Raw genomic sequence first — 11955 nt, forward strand, 5'->3', positions numbered from 1 at the left:
GTTCGAGGAGGGACAGTCGTCCCGAGTCCCCGGCCGTCGCAGAGGTGGGGCAGAGATGGGGGATGTGTCGGAGTCCAGCGACGAGGTTAAGCAGATAGAGAGCGGTACCGGGGGTGGAGAGAGCGAGGAGGATCCAGAGGAAGAGGATCCAGAGGAGGAGGATCCCGAGGAGGACATAGTAGGGGACGATGACGATGACGAGGAGCCGCAGATTGGCAGTCATGCGGGCCAGATAGTGGGGGTCAACCCTCCACAGCCCCTCGAGCCACCACCAGAGGTTCCTCCACCACCCATGGAGCCATTTCCCGAGGAGTTGGAGCAGCCCCTCCACCCAGTAGATGAGGCGTTCTACAAGGGGCTATACTACTACGCCAAGCATGTGGACAAGGATTTCGTCTCCGACCTCGACATACCAGTGGCGCCTTGCATGGCCCCAGAGATCCCGCAGCCAGTCGTCGCCTCCGAAGGCGAGGAGGAGGTATGGTCACCTATAGAGATGCCCCTCCCTGGAACGAGCCACGACGACCCGATGTGGATCGACAGTGACTTGGAGTAGGGGTCGGTCAGGCGGGACATAGCCGTGCTAGCTTAGTAGATTAGTTTCCCTTTCTTTTGTAAGAACTGCAGTGATGTCATATGTAAAAGATATTAAGACCTCGTGAGAGGCAATTTTCCCACTTTATGACGAATGCATATGATGTGCCACTTTATGACTCCTATTTGATTTTGTTAAACATATGCATGAAAGAAAATGCATGAGATATGAAATGAATCTTAAGGAAATACAGACTTTGCAAAAAAAGGGGGGTGAATAACCAGTACTGATATCGTTTTATAAACAGAATGCCTCCCAGAAGACAAGCAGGCAGGCCAGGAAGGTACGCGCAAGCACCAGAGCATGTACCCCGGAGAAACCAAGCTGGGGGAGCAGGAGCTCAACCACCACCTCCTCCACCACCGCCTCCTGTAGTGCCAGAGAGACGAGTGGAAGAAATATTCCTCAAACAGAACCCACCTGTGTTCAATGGTCTGGGAAATCCAGCTACGGCAGAGACCTGGGTGCGTGCGATTGAGCGCATCTTTGATTTTCTTCAGTGCACTGACAGAGAGCGACTCTCATGTGTGAAGTTTCAGTTGGTTGAGTCCGCCGACTTCTGGTGGGAAGCCAGGCGAAAGGTTATGACTCGTGAACAGTTGGAACACCTGACCTGGGAGGAGTTTAAGAATGAACTGTACGGCAAGTACGTCCCCAAGAGCTACCGTAAGGCCAAAGAGGTGGAGTTTTACAGTTTGAAACAGGGAAAAATGTCAGTGACCGAGTACGATAGATTGTTCTGTGACATGTCACGCTATGCGCCCGGACTAGTAGACACGGACGAGAAAATGGCCGAAAAGTTCTGTACTGGCCTGAGATCGGAAATAAGAATGGCTCTGGCCAGTCATGGAGGTCTGTCTTATGTCGAGTCATTGGGCCGGGCCCTGGACATTGAGGCAGCTATGCCCAAAGAGAGGCCGACGACACATGTCACCACTGCTCCACCGCCGCCACAACAGCAGTTCCCTCGAGAAAAGAGGAAGTGGGAAGGAGACCGAGTCCCGACTGAGGCTAAGAAACCACAGTTTGCCCCTAAGCCACAGCAGAACCATTGGTACCAAACAGCCCCGACTACAACTGTAGAGCGCCGAGCCCAGGCACCTCAATGTGCGAGATGCTCGAAGAGACATGACGGCGAGTGTAAGGTCGGGACTGATGGGTGTTTCCACTGCGGGCAGAAGGGACATTTTGCCAGAAACTGCCCGAGCAAGGCGACTGGAATGGGAGGACAGCGTCCGCAACTGCGGGCACTCCAGGTTGAACCAAGAAGAGAGAATGCGATGCTCCCTGCACCACGTCCTCAGCGACAGCTACGCCCGAGACTTCCCCCACAGGCAAGAGCCTTCGCACTGCAGCGGAAGCAGGCCAAGGCCGAGGGAGGGAAACAGGAGCAAGGCAATTTGGCAGGTATGGGAACTCTCCTCAACATACCTATCGCCATTTTGTTTGATACGGGTGCATCACACTCCTTTATATCAACATCTTGTGTGGATACTTTGAACTTGCCTACAGATGTGATGGAACATAGTATGAGGGTGTCCTCACCCGTAGGAGGCCTTATAGATATCTCACGAACGTGCTCAAACATAAAATTTTCCATGGGAAACCTGAACCTAGTAGCTCATAACTTACATGTGATGTTGATGTGGAGTGTCGACATTATACTAGGAATAGATTGGTTAGCCGAGAACTATGCCACCATCCGTTGTAAGGAGAGACAGATAGCACTACAATACCCCGGGACAGAACCCGTAATCTTTCATGGGATCTCCATGAGGAAAAGCAAGTCGATTATTTCTGCCCTACAAGCAACAACCATGATGAGGAAAGGATGCCCTGCATACCTCGTCTTTTTGAACGAAGAAGAGAGAAAGGACAAGAAAATTGAGGACGTGGCAATAGTACGAGAATATCCTGATGTATTCCCAGAGAAACTACCAGGTTTGCCACCGAACAGGCAATTGGAGTTCAGCATCGATCTGGAACCAGGATCAGCTCCAATATCGAAGGCGCCTTACAGGATGGCACCAAGGGAGTTAGAGGAACTCAAAATGCAATTACAGGAACTACTAGACCTGGGCTTCATTCGACCCAGTGTGTCGCCGTGGGGCGCACCAGTACTTTTTGTAAAGAAGAAAGATGGCACCTTAAGGATGTGTATCGACTATCGAGAGCTGAACAAAATAACCCTCAAGAACAAGTACCCTTTACCGAGAATCGATGACCTCTTCGATCAGCTGCAAGGAGCTGGAGTGTTCTCGAAGATGGATTTAAGATCGGGTTATCACCAGTTGAGAGTTCGACAAGACGATATACCAAAGACTGCGTTCCGCACCAGATATGGCCATTATGAGTTCACGGTAATGCCTTTTGGGCTTACCAATGCTCCAGCTGTGTTCATGGACCTAATGAACCGCGTGTTCCACCCGTACCTGGACAAGTTCGTTCTGGTCTTCATAGATGATGTGCTCATCTACTCGAAGAACGAAAAGGAACACGAGGAACATTTGAGGGCCACCTTGGAAACGTTAAGAGCCGAGAAACTCTATGCTAAGTTCAGCAAGTGTGAGTTCTGGCTTAATGAAGTGAACTTCCTTGGACACATAGTGACAGCAGAAGGGATCCGAGTAGACCCCGCTAAGGTTGAGGCCGTGCAACGTTGGCAGTCACCAGCGACGCCCAATGAAATTCGAAGTTTCCTAGGTCTGGCAGGATACTATCGAAGATTCATTGAGGGGTTTTCTAAAATAGCGAGGCCGATGACTCAACAGCTCAAGAAAGGAGTTAAAGTCAATTGGACCCCAGAATGTGAAGCAAGTTTCCAGTTGCTAAAGAAAAAGTTGACCACAGCGCCAGTTTTAGTTGTGCCAGAAGCGGGAGTCGACTATGTGGTGTATACAGATGCATCGAAGGTCGGACTCGGGTGCGTGCTGATGCAGAAGGGTAAGGTGATAGCGTACGCTTCACGCCAATTGAGGCCGCACGAGTTGAACTATCCGACGCACGACCTGGAATTAGCAGCAGTGGTCCACGCGTTGAAGATTTGGAGACATCACCTCTATGGAGTTCGATGTGAGATCTTCACAGATCATAAGAGTCTCAAATACTTTTTCGAGCAGAAGGATCTGAATATGAGACAGCGCAGATGGCTGGAACTAGTCAAAGACTACGACTGTGGTATAAACTACCACCCAGGAAAAGCCAATGTGGTAGCGGATGCCTTGAGCAGAAAGACTGCGCCTCAAGTGGCTGCTTTCCTCACACAAGAGGAAGAGCTTATCCGGGAATTCGCCAAGATGCGGCTGGAAATAGTAAGAGCCCCGGAGACAGTGGACAGCAGAATATCCACCTTGGTCATAGAACCAGATTTAAGAGCCAGAATCGTTGAAGCCCAGAGAGACGATGACGCTCTAGAAAAGATCCGTCTCAGAGTAAGAACGGGAAAAGGAGAATACTACCGCGAAGAGGCGGATAATGCTCTCACTTTCAAAGGGAGATTATGCGTACCCAATGAGGAGACACTCAGAAATGAGATCATGAGTGAAGCTCATGAGACACCCTATACTGCCCATCCTGGAAGTACGAAGATGTATCAGGACTTGAAGAAGCAATTTTGGTGGGATGGCATGAAGAGAAGCATAGCGTCGTTTGTGGAACGATGTCTGGCCTGCCAGCAAGTGAAGGCCTTACATCAACGCCCCTATGGGAAGTTGCAGCCTCTCGAGATTCCAGAATGGAAATGGGAGCATATAGCAATGGATTTTGTGACAGGGCTGCCAAAATCACAGCGGGGAAACACTGCCATCTGGGTGATTATAGATCGTCTCACCAAAAGTGCTCACTTCATACCAATTCGTATCACATACGGTTCAGACAAGTTAGCACAAATTTACGTGCGAGAGATCGTACGCTTACATGGTGTTCCAGTAACGATCACCTCAGATCGGGATTCAAAATTTACTTCTAGGTTTTGGATAAGCCTACAGCGAGAGTTAGGCACTCAGCTGAATTTCAGCACAGCATTCCATCCACAGACGGACGGACAGTCCGAAAGGACGATCCAGACATTGGAAGATATGTTAAGAGCTGTAGTGCTCGACCGTGGAGTAAGCTGGGAGACAGTACTTCCACTTATAGAGTTCGCCTACAATAACAGTTACCAGGCAACTATTGACATGGCTCCATACGAGGCATTATATGGGAAAAAGTGTAGATCACCACTTTACTGGGATGAGGTGGGTGAGAGAAGGATTCTCGGACCGGACTCGGTAGAAGAAATGATAGAAATTGTCCGACAAATCCGAGGGAGAATCAAAGAAGCTCAAGATAGACAGAAATCCTATGCAGATGCTCGCAGAACGGATTTACAGTTTAAAGCAGGAGACAAAGTCTTTCTGAAAGTATCCCCATCAAAAGGGATAACCAGATTTGGCGTCAAGGGCAAGCTGAAACCGCGTTTTATCGGACCTTACGAGATCCTAGAAACAGTCGGCCCTGTGGCGTACAGATTAGCGCTTCCGCCAAGCTTTGGGAATGTTCATAATGTGTTTCATGTATCACAGTTGAGGAAGTACGTGTTTGACCCCAAACACATAGTGCACCAAGAAGAGATGGTGTTAGAACCAGATTTGAGCTATGAAGAAAAGCCAGAAGCAATTCTGGACAGAAAAGTTAATGAACTGCGAAATAAAAATATTGTAACAGTGAAAGTCCTTTGGAAGCATCACGACCGCGAGGAGGCGACGTGGGAGCTCGAGGACCAGATGAAAGAGAAGTACCCACAGCTTTTTGCCTAGCCGAGACAAAATTTCGGGACGAAATTTTTGTTAAGGGGGGTAGAATGTAATAGCCGAGACTCAGATATCTCGAGTTTTTGTTTTCGAATTTAATAAATACTGGAATTTATTTATACAGGTGATGAAGGGAAATTTTATTCCTTGAATAAGAATATTAGTACAACTAAAGAAAATTCAAGCTAATGAAGTACAAATACTGAAAAGTAATACACCGAACAAATTTTTACACGTTAAAGAAAAGAGAGTTTTCAAATAGAGTTCTCGATTACATTATAGAGAGAAACCGGAAAAAAAAGAGAGAGAGAAATAAACTAGCACTGGGCCTCTCCGGCACGGGCTTGCGGCCCAGTTTCGTTTTCGATGGTCCGATGGGCCGAACTGCTTGGGCGAAAGGAACAGGCCCAACCAACAGAATCTGCACCTCAGGGGCTGCACTCTGCAAGGCTGAATCTCTGCTGCTTGTACTCCTTTTCTACCTGCCATAGCCCAGAAATCAGCCACTCAAATGCCACTCCAGTGTGCACCTGCAAAGAAACAAAAACTCATGAATGAGCTAAGGTACAATGCAACACAAAATACCAAAATCAGTTAGATTGCAGAGCTGCAGAGAGAACAGCCAGCTGCATAACCTATGGATCCCTTTTTCCAGCCAACTCTCAGCTGTGTGCAGCTTTCAGTTACAAACCAAGCATATATACATGCTATTTCCCTCGGTTCCACTCCCCATACTTCAACTTTCTCATTCAGTGGATAACAAGCTAAAGAGGAGGCAGAAGAACCGAGACAGAGAGAAGGGGAACCGAGCAAGAGTAAAGAGCAACCTCACACTTCAGTCACAAGAGGTAAATCCTCAACACCCTTTATGCATCATGTTTAGGCAAATGCAGTAGATAGCTAAGAACCAGAACTTAGAAGAAACTAGAAATTGATGCCTTGATCAAGTATCTCTTCAATCTCCTCATAAGCGTAATAGGAAATGCCACAGCTTAGCCGTTTCACACTACATGCCTCGACGGATTTAAGAATGAGCTCTCCTCAAGCTCCCAACCGACAATCTCTAATTAAATAAACGCCACCTACGGCTCTAAAATAAACGCCGAATAAAGTTAAGAAGGAAAGACTTAGCTTCGTCTCGGAGAAACGTCGAGAAGTGGACGGCTCGTCACCGACTCCGAGGAAGAGCCGTGGGGTCAGAGGTGCAACGGGACAACAATGACGACGCGTTAAGCCCCTCGCCCGGAACGCCAACGGCAGAAACCTCGCGAAGCAGCGAGAGATCCTGTTGGACTCCGACAGCTGAGTCGCGAGCACGGCTGTCGACGGTGAATCGAGGGAGGAGAGAAGTAGACGCCGCAAATTGTTTCATCGGAGATTGAAGGCCCGAGTGAGAGTTTGAGGAGGTGTCGATGGAGAGAGAATGAGAGTGTGAACGGAGCCGATGGCCACTAGGGCTGTGAGACCCGCCGCTGACGGGAGAAAACGGAGGCAATGGTCCTCCCCAGGCTGAGGATTATATTGTGACCAAAGCAGAGGACTCCCGACCAGAGTAGCAACGCCGACGGACGGCATGAGCAGCGTCTCCACCACCGTGAACATGCAGTGGCAACGACTCGCCGAACCCGGTGTAGAGGCGGCGGCGATTTGGTATCGCGACAGCAGCAATGTCGCCGAGAGAGAGACCTCCATATGTCGATCGTTCCTCGCCGAAGCTAGAGGCGGTGGCGGTGAGCTGGGGTGTCGACAAAGGAAGAGGGAGATTGAAGGAGCTAAGGTTGAGTTTTGATTTGGGGTTTTTCGGTGAAGTTGAAGTGAGAGAGAGGCGACGGTGTTTAGGGAGTACAACTCCAGATTGGGCCTTTTCCACCATTCTTCATTTGGGGCCCAAGTAATTATTTTTGTATGGGCTGGGCTGATGAATACTTTCTGGGCCTGAGAAACTTTTCAGTAGGACCATTTAATTGGTTGAAGCCTTTATCTTGGATAAATTCAAATGTATAATGGGATTTATTCCTTAAGCCACGGAAGAAAAGAACTTATAAGCAGTGAGTGAAATAAAAGCCAATAAATAATTTTTAAAACTGACTTTAATAGTCACATAAAGTATTTTAAAAATACTTAAGGAAAATAACCCGGGAATTTATTACGCCCGAACCGATCGGCCAGTTTCAGAATAAATTAAATCGTTGACTTAAGTAAGAATTAAGATTTTTCTGATTTTAGAAGAAAGGAAATAAAATAATAAAGGAGCACACTTAGGCATGCATTCATGCAAGGTTAGTAAATTATTTAAGCCTAATTCAAGTATATTAATTTTTGTAAAGGAACGTCGTCGCTCGACGTATAATCTCAGGACAGGGAAGCACCTATTTTGCAAGAGTTAAGCAATTGAGGTGTGGGCTTTCTTTCTCTTCTTTCTTTAAAGCGTGTTTATGTGAAAACATGATTATTTGAATGAGTTGTCATGCCATGTTTTGTTTTGTGATTGCCTATCTGTTAAATCGAATTCGGGTCCCAGTAGGTCAGTAAATCCTACTCGGACTAGTGTACACTTACGGACCGTGAGCTAGCGCAAGGTTGGCCGGTCTAGGGGTCGTGAGCTAGCGCCAGGTTGGCCGACCCAGTGATCGTGGAATGTGGCCACATTCCCGATTCACACAGCTTGATATGGTATATCATCAGAAAGTTAAAAGACTGCAGTCTATTTCAGAAAGAATTAACAGATTTTAGTGACCGGGACTTATTTTCAGAAAAACCCCGCGTTCACTCTGTTTGGCTGACAACTAAAAGAAACCAGTTTTCGGCATAAGCCACTGAGTATATAAAATACTCAGCCCTGCATATTGTTTTCCTTAATGTGCAGATTGATCGATCGAGGCAGAGGAGGTGTTGGGACAGAAGATTGAATAAATAGAAGGGTAGCTGGTGTAGTATGTCTCCATACATGTTATACTTGTCTTGGAACTCTTCCGCTGCATAGACTTAGACTAGTTTTAGTCAAGATATTGTCCCATATTTCACTCTGATTTTAATATTTTGTTATCCTGATGACATCTAGACAATATTTCCTTAAATTAAGTAACTTATGATGTGTTGAGACAGTTTATTATTTTTAGTCGCGAAATAGCTGCACTTTCTTTGACTAGGGAGATGTGGTCGTGACAGCAGTCTTGACTCAAGACTCCACTCTCAATTTCCTCAAGAACCTCAGTAGCAACTGCATGTTCTTTTCCGGATAGCTCTTTCTTAATTAGATTGTGGAATGATACGTTGAAGTTCCATTTCTTGAACTCAGCTTCCCATGTCAGAAGCATCCCTTTAGGAACTATGATCAAGGGGCTGCAGGCTAGATACAGTTTCAGGAATGACTGCAGGAACACTATGGTGAGACGAGTCTTTCCAGTGCCTGGGGCATGTGAGATTATGCACCATCTCGCATCATCAGCAAGAGTCTGCTTCAGTTTCTCAAGTTTGGTGTCTCCTGCTATGTTTCTCCACATGAACTCGAAACCCTCCCACTGATGAGGGTACAGATCTTCCTTAACACCAGGGACTAAATCCCATACTGTTCCTTTCATGCAACTTGTTGAACTGGGTGTACTGGAATCAGTGCCCTCAAACTGAATGTCGCTAAAGTTGGAGCCTTGAAACTCATCACGGTAATACCTCTTGTCTCGCCACTCCAAAATTGGTACATGCTGCACGACATGAGATGATGATATGATACCGAAGAATGATGGCATCAAAGAAAGAGCAGCATGTATTAAGACAATGCACATGAGATGAAGCAAACCGCAACAATGAGATGACAATATAAAGAACGTTTCCAATATTCCATCACTACTGCCCCGTGGAAACCAAGCTGACATGCCGAATCCACACAAACTAAATAGTGTTTATTGGCTCCAACTACATGCACGCTTAAGTATCTATCATTTTTAACCATCAAACATCTTCCATCTCTAAGAATCATCAAACAAACTGCACCATCTTTCCCTAATTACAACCATTGTATTAGATTCATCTGCCCAAGATAATCCTAATAGACAAAATAATTGCAAACAATTGGTAGCCACAAAGAAAGCTCACATTTACCGAAATTAATTGAAAAACATCCTACTACAAGAAGTGGAGATCACTTACAAAAGGTGGTAAGACATGCATTATGTCCATGATCACAATATCACAGATTTTGCAAATGAGCCCTATCTGTTCATCAAGAACAGCTTGATGCTTCCCTCGGTAGCAACAACTTCCATCAATCTCCACAGTGGTCTTAAGATCATCACTCTCAGCCTGATAAAGGATACCAAAGAAGATTGAAAAGTTATTCGAATCGAAACAACTTGAAGGCCATTACAGCTTACCTCATGTAGATCAGTGCAATCGATTTGTCGCAATCCTAACTCTAGATCATGAAAGAGTTCATCTATGAACTTGTCATGTTCTGATTTGTGTGGGGGGAGCACCACCTCGTCCTCAAATCTGAACCTCGATGGAAGGGCACTCTCAGGTACATTTTGTTTTTCCTCGAATGCATTCATTGAGTCCACCAAAATCTTGATCAAGTTGAGATGCTTTGCAGAATGAGACCTTTTCATGCCCAATATTAATATTACCTTGTCTCTCTTCTTAACTCCATCCTTCTCCATATTCACTATTCTTCTTCTCCTCTTCCTTGACCTCAAAAACCTATCACCGGCATTTCCTATACTCTTCTTAGAGTATAGTAGTACTTTTTTTAGCAAAAACAACTCTTTTGGCATTTACTCCTATATCTTTTTTTACTACTTTATTCCTTTTTACTCATCAACTTTAATATCTTTCCCTTTAATGGAAGAAATTGATTACTTGAAGTGGGGACAAGAGGAATTACTAAAACAACGAATTTTTCTTTTCATTTCCAATGACAATCAATGTGATTGTTGGCTATGTTTTTTGGAGGTAAAATTCAAATTCAAAATTTGCTAGTAGTACAACTGTGCTGGATCATTTTCAAGCTATTGTTTTAACTTTTAATTGGTTTGTTTGAAGTTAGAGTGTTTCTCTTGTCTTTTTATCCAACTGGTTTGTTTGAAATTTTGAATTATAGTGTTTCTTCTTTCTAGTTCTTATTCAACCTGTGACATTTACACATGTTACTACATTTTTCGACACAATCATGGATGAAAAATTAAACAAATATCCAAGGTCATCAATATAATATTTATTGTGATTACGTAATTGAAAAATAAATGATAGTAGTAATATTTTGGGACTAAAACGTTGAAATTTCAATCAATTCCGAATAATTGGTAGATTCTTATGTTATACAGATTAATTAATTGTGGCCCACCTAATATAACGGTCGAAATGGATATTGCATTTCATAAAGTTCAATAATTGCTAGACTCTTTCAATAATATTAATTTTACAATTTTGATCTTAGATATTTTACAGTTTTAATCTCCCTCTTTTATTTCATTTTATAGCTTTAATCATAAATATTTTTTTAAAAAAATTTCTTTATTTTGTTTGGTTGTTTCATCTATATTACTATAAAAAAGCAAGGTTTTTTTGTTGGAAAATAGCAAGAGTTTCCGCCAAATTGGCTGAAGAGGGGTTTTTATCTTTTTTTTTTCTCTTCCTAACTATTCATCTCTTCTTGCAAATTCTCTACAACTTCAAATGTATTGTTCCAGAAATTATTTGGCTTAGGAAGGAGTTGAAGATCTCCATTAATTAATGGTGAAAAAATTATGATGAATCCGCGAATTTCTGATGTTAGTGAATGCAGGAAAATACAGATCACGACACAAAGAATTTACGTGGTTCGATTTACTGAAGTAAATCTACGTCCACGGGAAGAAAAGAGGGCAGAGTTGTATTGCTTGATCTGTTTTCTACAGCTTACAAATACAAACTTGCTATATGGCGTTTTATCTCTAGAGAGCTTAACCTTTTTCTACCAGATCTAAGTTCTATTTATATCAAGGACCAAGATCGTGGCATGCAGCACCATTTATTAGGTAGTGGATGTCGTGGAGATCGTGGCCTAAGATCGTGGATGTAGCGTAGGTGACGGCCTACGATCGTGGCCTGAGTTGACACCACGTGGTAGTGGGTGTGTTGGAAGTTGTGGAAATCCTGCATGGGTCCACTAACTCCTTGTTCGGTCGAATACTGAGACCGAACTGCTTTGGTTGCCGATCTGAGAGTAGAGCTTGATGCCGACCTGAGAGCAGAGCTTGATTGGTTGGCTTTTGCCGAGCTGTAGGCTGAGGCCGAACTCTTACTGAGACCGAACTGCTTTGGTTGCCGATCTGGGAGCTTGATGCCGACTTGAGAGCAGAGCTTGATTGGTTGGCTTTTACCGAGCTGTAGGCTGAGGCCGAACTCTTTGGTAATGCCGAACTCATACTCTTCCTTGGGCTTTGGGCTGATGGGCCGTTGGTGCTGTTGGGCTTGTTTAGTCCGTACCCCATCACTACCCCCCCCGAAAGACGAAGTGAATCACTTCGGCGAAGCGAGTCACTTCGGCATTCTGGATAAAGGTACGGGGGAGGCTGTCGTCAGGGGACGTGCCTT

At 44.9% G+C, this 11955-nt stretch overlaps 2 protein-coding genes across 4 annotated transcripts; one reads left to right on the plus strand and one right to left on the minus strand.

Moving 5' to 3' along the window:
* The first annotated feature begins 843 nt into the window (after positions 1-843).
* On the plus strand, positions 844-5513 carry LOC121754701. The gene is made up of 4 exons (XM_042150017.1): positions 844-2002; positions 2108-2712; positions 2833-3035; positions 5510-5513. Exons 1-4 carry the CDS (start codon positions 844-846, stop codon positions 5511-5513), a joined length of 1971 nt encoding a protein of 656 aa, XP_042005951.1.
* Positions 5514-5580: 67 nt separating this feature from the next.
* Positions 5581-10176, minus strand: LOC121755680 (SNF2 domain-containing protein CLASSY 4-like). 3 transcript variants are annotated; one of them, XM_042151026.1, is made up of 3 exons: positions 9756-10176; positions 9532-9684; positions 5581-5915 (listed from the first exon to the last, which is right to left on the minus strand). In XM_042151026.1, exons 1-3 carry the CDS (start codon positions 10152-10154, stop codon positions 5814-5816), a joined length of 654 nt encoding a protein of 217 aa, XP_042006960.1. In that variant the 5' UTR covers positions 10155-10176; the 3' UTR covers positions 5581-5813. The 3 variants fall into 3 exon arrangements, with proteins under 3 accessions (XP_042006960.1, XP_042006959.1, XP_042006958.1); XM_042151025.1 differs by lacking the exon at positions 5581-5915 and adding an exon at positions 8364-9086 and having other exon boundaries at positions 9532-9663; XM_042151024.1 differs by lacking the exon at positions 5581-5915 and adding an exon at positions 8364-9086.
* Positions 10177-11955: the final 1779 nt, after the last annotated feature.

The sequence above is a fragment of the Salvia splendens genome, chromosome 11 (genome assembly GCF_004379255.2).
Source record: "Salvia splendens isolate huo1 chromosome 11, SspV2, whole genome shotgun sequence".
Lineage (NCBI taxonomy): Eukaryota > Viridiplantae > Streptophyta > Magnoliopsida > Lamiales > Lamiaceae > Salvia > Salvia splendens.

Excerpts from the sequence above, each read along its gene's own strand:
- LOC121755680 (XM_042151024.1), bottom strand. The coding sequence starts at position 10,154 with ATGCCAAAAGAGTTGTTTTTGCTAAAAAAAGTACTACTATACTCTAAG. Across the intron at positions 9,685-9,755 it reads ATTGCACTGATCTACATGAG|GCTGAGAGTGATGATCTTAA; the intron begins GTAAGCTGTAAT and ends ATCCTTTATCAG. Across the intron at positions 9,087-9,531 it reads TGCATGTCTTACCACCTTTT|CATGTACCAATTTTGGAGTG; the intron begins GTAAGTGATCTC and ends CATGTCGTGCAG.
- LOC121754701 (XM_042150017.1), top strand. The coding sequence starts at position 844 with ATGCCTCCCAGAAGACAAGCAGGCAGGCCAGGAAGGTACGCGCAAGCA. Across the intron at positions 2,003-2,107 it reads GGAGCAAGGCAATTTGGCAG|ATGTGATGGAACATAGTATG; the intron begins GTATGGGAACTC and ends ACTTGCCTACAG. Across the intron at positions 2,713-2,832 it reads TGTCGCCGTGGGGCGCACCA|CTGCAAGGAGCTGGAGTGTT; the intron begins GTACTTTTTGTA and ends CTCTTCGATCAG.